At 35.1% G+C, this 10,493-nt stretch overlaps 1 protein-coding gene across 2 annotated transcripts; it reads right to left on the bottom strand.

The window, feature by feature from the left end:
* Window positions 1–2,970: 2,970 nt before the first annotated feature.
* Window positions 2,971–7,404, bottom strand: LOC129882049 (eukaryotic initiation factor 4A-2-like). Of its 2 annotated transcripts, none has more exons than XM_055956176.1 (5): window positions 7,269–7,404; window positions 5,830–5,890; window positions 5,545–5,651; window positions 5,025–5,455; window positions 2,971–3,863 (listed from the first exon to the last, which is right to left on the bottom strand). In XM_055956176.1, exons 2-5 carry the CDS (start codon window positions 5,886–5,888, stop codon window positions 3,228–3,230), a joined length of 1,233 nt encoding a protein of 410 aa, XP_055812151.1. In that variant the 5' UTR covers window positions 5,889–5,890; window positions 7,269–7,404; the 3' UTR covers window positions 2,971–3,227. The 2 variants fall into 2 exon arrangements, with proteins under 2 accessions (XP_055812151.1, XP_055812161.1); XM_055956186.1 differs by having other exon boundaries at window positions 7,265–7,404.
* Between the last annotated feature and the right edge of the window lie 3,089 nt (window positions 7,405–10,493).

The raw sequence follows: 10,493 nt of genomic DNA on the forward strand, positions 1-10,493 counted from the left end.
TTAAATCCGCTTGTGCGACCCCTAAATACTATAAATGCGATATTGATCATGCAAAGATTACACGTACTAAATCCTCAGGTACTTACAGAGGACCCCATAATGGTTTCGATTTTTTTTTTGATTGGAAGCCAGTTAACCAAATATTCATAGGCTAACACAAAAGAAAAATGAGAAAATCGCTTAAATCCGCTTGTTCGGTCCCTAAATATAATGAATATATCGTGGATTGTGCCGAGACTACACATACTGATCGTCCAAGTACTTAGAGGGTTCGATAACGGTATCGAAAATAATTAAGGAGAAGCTACTTTACGAAAACATTTATGGGTTAACACACACGAAAATTGAGAAAATCGCCAACTCTGCTTGTGCGGTCCCTAAATGCTATGAATGCACCGTGAATCGTGCCAAAGCTACACGTACTGATCTTCCGGGTACTTACAGAGGGCCCCATAACAGTTTTGGGAAAAAATTGACTGAAAGCCGGTTCACAAAATATTCATGGGCTAACACATATAAAAAATGAGAAAATCGCTTAATTCCACTTGTGCGACCCTTAAATGCTATGAATGCGCCGTTGATAGTTTCCCTCGGGTACTTACGGAGGGTCCTATAATGATTTCGGAAAAAAATAAATAGAAATTCAGTTCATCAAAATATTTATGGGCTAATACACATGAAAAATGAGAAAATCGCGTAATTCCGCTTGTGCGACTCTTAAATACTATGAATGCGTTGTGGATCGTACCAAGGCTACACATACTGATCTTTCGGGTACTTACGGAGGGTCCCATAATAGTTTCGGAAAAAAATTAATTGGAAGCCAGTTCATTAAAATATAAAGGATGTATTTCGACGAAATGCTCTGGATTCTAGGAGGACTATAATGAGGAGGACGACAGATTCATGGTTTAACACAAATGAAAAATAAGAAAATCATTTAATTCCGCTTGTGCGACCCCCTAAATGCTATAAATACACCATGGATCGTGTCGAGGCTACACGTACTGATCCATCGGTTACTTATAAAAGGTCCTATAATGGTTTCGAAAAAATATTGATTGAAAGTCAGTTCCCCAAAATAATCATTGGCTAACACAGACACAAAAAATAAAAAAATCGCCTAATTCTGCTTTTGTGTCCCCTAATGCTATGAATGCATCGTGGATCATGTTGAGACTACACACACTGATCCCTCAGATACTTATGGTTGTTCCCATAACTGTTTCGAAAAATATTTGACCGAAAGCCATTTCTACAAAATATTCACGGGTTAACACAAACGAAAAATGAGAAAATTGTCTAATTCTGCTTGTGCTGCCCTAAATGTTATGAATGTATCGTGGATCATGCCGAGGCTAAACGTACTGATTCCTCAGATACTTACGGAGGATCCCATAACGATTTCAGAAAAAATTGACCTAAAGCAAGTTCACCAAAATATTTATGGGCTAATACACACGAAAAATAAAAAACTGTCTAATTTTGCTTGTGCGGTCCCTAAATGCTATGAGTGCGTAGTGGATCATGCTAAGGCTACACGTGTTTATCCCACGGGTACTTACGAAAGGTCCCATTACGCTTTCGAAAAGATTTTGATCGGAAGTTAGTTCACCAAAATATTCATAGACTAGCACATACAAAAAATGAAAAAATCGCCTAATTTCGCTTGTGTGACATTTGATGAAAAACTGAGAAAATATTTGAATTCTTTTTTTTGACCCCTAATTAGTTGGTCTCGATCAGAGGACCTAACCGACCTGAATTCTGATTGATTTGGGAAAATCTTAAGACGACTTATCCGACATGAATCTTTCTGATGATTGGGCAATAAACATGGCCTTCGTCATTGGATGGTAAAAAAATAATATACCAATTAATGCCTTTCTAGATATTCCTTAATGTCCCGACTATTCACTGAATGTGAGAAGCCCATTTTGATACACCATCGGGAATAGAAAAAAGAAATGTCAAGGAATCCAAGAAAATGAAAAATTGGATAAAGTCTAGTCCTTATGTTTTACCATGTTGGCATTTTTTGTGTGGGAATGAAGCAAACTACATAAAATTTGGCATACAAATATAAAGCCCCTTTTTAGCTTATTGTGGTGTTTGACTATCAATTTAAAATGCTAAATTTAAACCATAAAGTTCTTAAAGTCACCCAAAAATGAAAAATTGGAAATTCTAACTTTTTTTTGGAGGGCTTAAAGCCATTTTCGTTGACCATAAAAATTACTTTTATATCCTTTATATTTTATTTTAATTCCTAAAGTACCCTCTCAGCTAAAGCCCTGAAATTCACATTTGTTCCTCATTTCTTCAGCAACAACAGAGCAACAGAATGTGAATAATGGTGAAGATATAGCAACCCTTTTTCTAGAAATTAACACCAACAAATTTGAAGAACAGTACATGAAGGAGACTGAAATCAAGAAGACGACGAAGAAGAAAGAATCAGAGGTAAGAACTTTTCATTCTATTCCAGTACGGGCACCGACGCCGGCGTCTGGCCTACCACCTCCTCCGATGGTTATAGAGAAAAGGGTTGATTTTGCAAAGACCGATGAATCTATGGTTAGCAATGTAATGCAAATGCAAATGGGTGGTGGTCCAAGGCTTGAATTTGGGTTGGTGGAAACAAGGCCACCTTTAGCTGCAAAAATGGGATATTGGGGTAGAGATAAAACTGCTAGTACTTATGATTTGGTGGAATAAATGCATTTTTTGTATATTAATGTTATCAAAGCCAGTGATCTTCCAGTTATGGATATATCAGGGAGTCTTTAAGGATATTTCAGTCATTTTGACAGAAAATAAGTGATTAAGCACTTTTATCGAAACACTCAACTGCTTATTTATAAAAATAACTTTCAGCACTTAAAAATTTTAAAAGCACTTCATAAATAAAAGTCACTTTTTTTAAGCCCATCCAAACGGGCTCATAGTATCAAAATGAGAAAACAGATCTCCAACTAAAAGCTTACTCCATAGGAAAATAGCTCAATTAAACAATTCAAACAACCAAATCCAAAGTTATTTGGACACTTTAAGATATAAAATAAACGAAACAAAATTTGCAAAAGTTGACTGTTGAAGTTCAACTGAATTAGGAAAGTAACTGGTGCTGAGGCAAATCATGGTACCAGCATTTCCCAATTCCAAGTCCAGTACAAACCGAAACTAAACCTAAGAATAAATATATTAAGACCAAAACCAAAATCCCCTCAAAGGAGATCAGCAACATTGGCTGGGAGCTCCTCAATTACGACATTATAAAACTTCTGAATGTCAAAAAGCATCCTTTCGTCATCCTTGGTGACGAAGTTGATAGCAACACCCTTCCTTCCAAATCGTCCACTACGACCAATACGATGCAGGTAGTTTTCTGGTTGTGTTGGCAGGTCGTAGTTAATAACAAGAGAGACTTGCTGGACATCAATACCACGAGCAAGGAGATCAGTTGTGATAAGTACACGAGATGAACCAGATCGGAACTCCCTCATAATGATATCTCGTGTGTTCTGATCCATGTCTCCATGAGTTGCAGATACTGTGTGATCACGGCTACGCATTTTATCAGTGAGCCAATCAACCTTTCGCCTAGTGTTAACAAAGATGACACTCTGGGTGATGGCCAAGGTCTCGTAAAGGTCACAAAGTGTTTCAAGCTTCCACTCTTCCTTATCAACATTGACATAGAATTGCTTAATACCTTCAAGAGTGAGCTCATCACGCTTCACAAGAATTCTCACGGGCTTGTTCATGAACTTTCTAGTAATCTCAAGAGCCTCTGGTGGCATAGTGGCAGAGAAAACACCCACTTGGATTTTTGGTGGCAAAAGCTGGAATATATCATAAATCTGGAAAATAATAATAGTGTCACGGGACAAGCTAGATCAACAAAACAAAGTAGAAAAAGACCAGCAAAATGTGGCAACAATTGTTTAAGGACGTTAGAGCACATCAAGGCTGCAAATTTGGGGGGTGGGGTGATTCAGCAACAAGCTGATCAATAACCGGTATATATTTCCAAGCAAATTGAACGCTATAAAAGAAAAGAGAGAGACCTGCATATCTTGAAATCAATGCAGACTTGGCCATGAGGGTGAATGTTGGGCCTCTCAAGACCAACCATATCCACAAAATGAGTGTCGTGTATATGCAAAGGATATTGGATGTGCACTCATATATGATTTGACATGATCATAATTGACGGAAAATATAAATAGTACACATATAGGATAACTTCAAAAAAGCTTCAATGCAGACTTTCAAATGATCTAATCCATAGGTACATGACTATGATGATTGAACATAGTACCAAGGAAAAAGGTAAACCTAAAATATCAAGGAGGACGAATAATCACAGAAGACTTGCAATCTCTAGAAACAAATGCAAACTTCAATAAGAATAGAACACAAAGAAAGCAAATGATCCATATAACAATACCAACTAGTTGGGAGTCAACACTTAATTGTTGTTACACTTACATTTTATCTAGTTTTTATTAGAGGTCTTTGTATTAGTTACAGATAAGCTGCGAGACTTGAGGAACTTTGACTTTTAGAAAACCTCTTAACTTGTTTTAAATTTCAGATTATTTAGCTTTGGCCTGAAATGGGTCGGATTCAAGCTGGATATAGAGAATCCATATAGTTGAACTCTAGTTTAGGACTGAGGATTGTTGATTGATAATATGATGGAGAAATATATTACTAACAAATTAACCCTAGCTTTATTAGTTCACTATCAACTACATAAGCACATTTAAAATTGAATTCTGCTTCACTTTATCAAAAAATAGGAAAGGTGGATTCTTTTATTTTGTTTATAAAATAAGGTTAAAAAAAGAGGGGAAAAAATTCTACTTTGGAAGTAATGAAAAATGAGGTAATCATCCACTTCTAGTATGTTACTTAACCTTCGAACACAGAAACATCACTGAGTAACAAAAAAATAAAGGTAAATCCTGCTCCGAATTAAGGAAAAAAAAAAGCAAAAATTGAAGTAAAAGGGAGACCTGATCCTTGAAACCTCTAGAGAGCATTTCGTCAGCTTCATCCAAAACAAACATCTTGATGTGATCGGGGCGAAGAGACTGCCTCCGCAACATGTCAAAGACACGACCTGGAGTACCAACCACGACATGAACACCACTCTGAAGGATACGCTGATCCTCACGGACACTGGTACCCCCAACACAAGCATGAACCTTCACACCCAGATAGTCACCAAGTGCTCTCATAACCTTCTCAATCTGTTGTGCAAGCTCGCGGGTTGGTGCCAGAACCAGTGACTGACATTCAACTAAACTGTAATCAAGCTGCTGGAGAATTCCAGAGCAGAAAGTTGCCGTCTTTCCAGTACCAGATTGTGCCTGCTGGATAACATCAAGGCCCTTGCAAAAGGGAACAATGCCCCTTTGCTGAATAGCAGATGGCTTCTCAAAACCTTGAAGAAATTCAAAACACTTTTCAGTGCCCAGTAAAATCTGGGAATGGAGGAAAGGAAACCAGCATTAGGATGAGATATCAATTTACCATAGGCATAGATGCCCCTCAGAAGGTTTTCTTGCAAACCCATGGCATCAAAACTCTCGTGAACCTCATCATATGATGTGAAGAATTCCTGTTGTTCAGTACCAAGCCTGTTTTTGGCATATCAAACCACAAAAGTAAATCAAATCAATGGCAGAGGCTAGACGTCAAATATCAGCAGAAAGTGATGATCAATAAATTGGAAAAAAAGAGGGAGAGAGAGACGAGGATTCTTTCTGCAGCCTGATTTAGATGACCTCAATATATGATGGAGAAGAGATAACTTACAGCTCTGTCATTTTCGCATCGAATTGACGAGCATCAAACTGAGAACCTTCTGCTGCCATGACTGCAGGAATAAAATGAAAAACAAACCAATTAATTAACTGCACCTCAATCTCAAAATAGTTTTGGGATACTGGTATAAGCAAATTTAAAATTTTACCCGAAACAAACATTTTGAATTAACAAATAATAGATCTTATCAGTCACATGGCAATTCATACAACATTTTGTATATGATAAAAAGAGGTTGACGCTTAACTCCATGACATATAAAATAATAGGTAAGTTAGCTTAAGACCCAAAACACTTCAACAAAGTCACAAATAAAATTTGATTCACCGAGTATGAATAATATATCCGTTCTTCCTTCAATTATTATAGAGGGCATATACAAGAATCAAGATGCATCCTTTCTCCTTTTTCTCTTTTGAAAGTAAAAGGGGGAGAATAACGATAGAAATAACTGTTTGACTACTTTTCAAAAGCACAACCCTATTTCTACAGCTATTTCACACTGGATCAAAGTAACAAGGGACAAGCATGAGAAGTGTTGGAGGAGGTGAATTGCCCATAAATAAAAAATAGGTACTCACAGCTCGTATCAACCAAAACAAAAGGGCTTCCCAATCAGGCACCCATCGAGCTAAGATAGTGGAAAGTATACATCAAAACAATAGGAAGAATGACAACAACACAGGGCACATCGAGGAATTATAGTCTCCTCGCCTATGTACCTCCCAACTCACCACCCCCTCTAATCTGTGCAAAGGTAACCCCTTTAGCACACCACTAAGACACACATCACTTATGGAGCCACGATAACATACATCAAAACATCGAAAGAATGTCAAACAACACAGAGCACATCGAGGAATTATAGTCTCCTCGACTGCTTACCTCCCACCTCACCAGCCCCTCTAATCTTTGCAAAGTTAACTTCTTTAGACACCACTCAGACGCAACATCACTCATGGAGCTGAGACAGTGGAAACTATACATCAAAACAATGGGAAGAAGCACATCGAGGAATTATAGTCTCCTCGCCTACCTCCCAACTTACCACCCCCCTCTAATCTTTGCCAAGCTAACCCCTTCAGCACACCACTCATCTACAACTGCAACAGCTATGCCTCAATCCCAAATTACTTGGGAGGGGGGGGGGTTGCTATATGATACACAGTTCCCTTTATCGGACCTGTTTCATTCGACAATACTCAATATTCTTGCAAACTATATGAATCACTAGATCGCTCGTTTTCCAATCATTTAAATCACAAATCAAAACCAACCCACACTAGAAAATAGCAAAACCGTCAATACCCAACTGCAGAAAAAGCACCACTCAACACAGATGAATCATAAAAACACAAACTTTCAATCAAACAAAAACTTATACATGAAAAATAAAATCTACAAAATACAAGAATAAGAGAGTTACCTACTTGATAACGATTTGAAATTTGTTAATAGAGAGATCTGAAAGATTTGAGAATTAGGGTTTTCAAAGACTGCAGCTTTTTTTTTCTTTCTTCCAAAACTCCTCGGATCTACGCCGCGGAGTTGAGGAACCACAATATCTGAAGAAGAATGAGTTTTATAATGTTTTGGGGTCAAAAAGAATATTATAAGAAACTTTGGGGGTGTATGTGTATTTTAGGGATTTTTGACCGCTTCAATGTGGGGATTGTGCATTCTAGGGTGAAATTCCAATCTTGTCCTTCTATGATTGGGTTGGTATTCACTATTCACTAACGTGGATTCCACAAATTAAAAAGGGGCAAACAAAAAAAAAATTATCAAGAAATATGAGATGCCGACGGACATAATAATGTATTTAATGTAATTTTTTTAGTAAAATTTTAAAAAAATAATGTATCGACCGACTTTATATTTATTATGTGATTTTCGAAAGACCGTAATAATTCAAATCAAATTTGAAAAGAAAGATGAGAGGAGGGAGGGGGATGGGAAAATAGACAATGAGACTTTATGAACGCAAAGGGCATAAATTGCCATCTTAAAAAATAATCTAAATTTTCAAAATCTATTAAATTTGGCTCTCAAAGTCAAATTATAAACTTATAGGTATGAAATTTTAAACTTGTGTTCGAAGTTTGACTCAAAGTTTATATATGAAGTTTTTTTTTTTTTAAATGTATGAAATTTTAATTTAAGCAGTTTGAATTTCAAACTCAAAGATGTGTAAAAGAGGGAGAAGGAGAAGGAGAAAACTTTATCGAGAAAGATAAGATGATGATGATAATAATAATATATTTAGTGTAATTTTTAAAGTGGGGTAAGAAAAAAGATAGTGTGTATAAAATTTTATGTCTATCGTATGAAGACAGAGTGGTTGTTTTCGAAAAACTCTCGATTCAAGTAATCAAAACAAAATTGAAAGAAAGATGAAAGGAGGGAGTGGAGAAAAATTGGAAAGAAAAAATGACAATGAGACTTTATATACGCAAAATGAACAAATTGCCATCTTGAAATTGTTATTTAAAAAAACAAATCGAAATTTTCTAAGTCTATCAAATTTAGCTCTCGAAGTTAAATTTTAAATCTTCATGTCTGAAGTTTTAAATTTGTGTTTGAAGTTTGACTCAAGTGTCACATATGAAGCTTATTAGGATTCCTGGCTTCATCATTGGCGATGAATTCTAATTTAGAATATTTATTTGTTGAAAAAAAAAAGAATATAATAAATAAGCTACAAATAAATATATAATAATGTAGACTATGGTACTCAAACGCAAGTCTAACAAATTAAAATCATTCACATAATCTAGTTTGCATAGTAGGTAGGAACATAACAACAACAACAATTCAGTAAAATCCCACAACGAAGGTCTAGGGAGGGTAAAGTGTACGCAGATCTTACTCCTACCAAGGCAGGACGGTTGTTTCCGAAAGACCCTCGGTTTAATAAAAGCATAAAAAGAGGTTAGATAAGGCTAAGAAGTTCAAAGCGAAATGGGAAAGCAAATAGCGAGAGCGACACAGATAAAATAGAGTAATTAAAGTACAGAAAGTAATAGATAATAACAGAAATCAGAGAACAAGAAATTATATTGCGCTAATGCGCCTACTAATAAGGGAGAATAATGAGACTATGTACTAGCCTTCTACCCTAATAAAAATTGTGTTAACTAGCCATTTTTTAGTTAATGCTAGTTTTTATATTTGTATGTGCATATTTGTTCGAAGGGTAGAAGAACATTTTCGACAGTCCTTTAACTTCTTGACAACTTTAATTAACAAGAAAGAAAGAAAAAATAGTATTATTAATTGAGAAAGATGTGATTCTTCAGGTTATAACCCCCTCCCCCCACCCCAAAAAAAAAAAAAAAAAAAAAACTCCAAACAAAAAAATTAAGAAGAATAATTGGAGAACTGAAAATTGCTATTAGTGCATAAAGGAAAAAAAAGAATATATTACCGTTGTTATGAAGCTGCCCTTCAAATAAATATACACATATAAATATAAAAACTTTGTAACATCTAATTAGGTCTAGATAAAGAAAGATGGGTGCGTGACAGATAGAGAGTGAGCACACATAACTTCAAACATTCATATATACTATCATGTAAGAAAACACCATGTGTGCTCGCTCTTTTCTGTCACCTTCATTAATTAATTACCACTTATAACAATCACTAATGTTTGCATCAGAATAGATTGTCTACATCATATATTTTTTGAGATACGATCCTTCTTCAAATCTTGCCAACACAAAATACTTTATTCATCGAACTATCCTTTTTGTTTTAATCTTCAACTCAAGAAGTTTGTACCATCAGAAAGAGATTATATATATTTTTTCTATATATAAGAAAGGAGCAAAGATTATGATTTGATTTGTGTGAGGAAATTGTGTGAACTCTGATGGACTTTATATAGGAGATGAAAATAACCAGATAGTTCTGTACTTCTGTCTCTCTCTTTATGGGTATATATATCCTTAATATTTTATGTATAATAGATAGGATAATTTATATGTGCACATAGAACCTGAGAGTCTAGTGTTATGAGTTAATTATATTTTATATTTTTTAAAAAATTATAAAAATATCTTAAAATTTAAGAATTTCAGATACATCACGCCACATTCCGATATATTGTATTTCGGTTTCGGATGCATCGATCACTCAATGTTCTAATATATTATGTTCCGATTTTGGATACATCACTCAACATCCTGATACATATGTTCCGATACATTACCTTCGTTGATATAAGATACACCTGTTTCGATACACACTCAAAGTCTCGATACATCGCATAAGAGTGATGTATTCAAGAATAGCAAGCAGTAGATATTTTTTGTAATTTTTTTCAAATGATAGAAAATTTTAGAAAATATAATAAAATAAATTGTGTATTTAGATAATTTTCATTAATTTTATCACCCGATATAATTGACATCTTTCATCGACTCAGGTGATTGTTCTAAGTCACGACTTTAAGCAGTAATCAACCTGTTCCAATAATAGTTGTTATAATCTATAGGCAAAACATGTAAAATTAACCTGAAAAACTAATTTATTAAGTGAGAAAGAGTACCTTTAACTTATAAAATATATTTATTTCTCGATAATCTCTCTCTCAAAAAGTAAACTATTCTTAACATGTAATAATGATTTGTTTTTCATTCGACGTTTAAATT

This window comes from Solanum dulcamara, chromosome 1 (assembly GCF_947179165.1).
Source record: "Solanum dulcamara chromosome 1, daSolDulc1.2, whole genome shotgun sequence".
Taxonomy (NCBI): Eukaryota; Viridiplantae; Streptophyta; class Magnoliopsida; order Solanales; family Solanaceae; genus Solanum; species Solanum dulcamara.

Coding starts and splice junctions, on each gene's coding strand:
- LOC129882049 (XM_055956176.1), bottom strand. CDS start 5,888: ATGGCAGCAGAAGGTTCTCAGTTTGATGCTCGTCAATTCGATGCGAAA. Junction 5,652..5,829: donor GATGCGAAAATGACAGAGCT/GTAAGTTATCTC, acceptor TGCCAAAAACAG/GCTTGGTACTGAACAACAGG. Junction 3,864..5,024: donor CTAGAGGTTTCAAGGATCAG/GTCTCCCTTTTA, acceptor ATTATTTTCCAG/ATTTATGATATATTCCAGCT.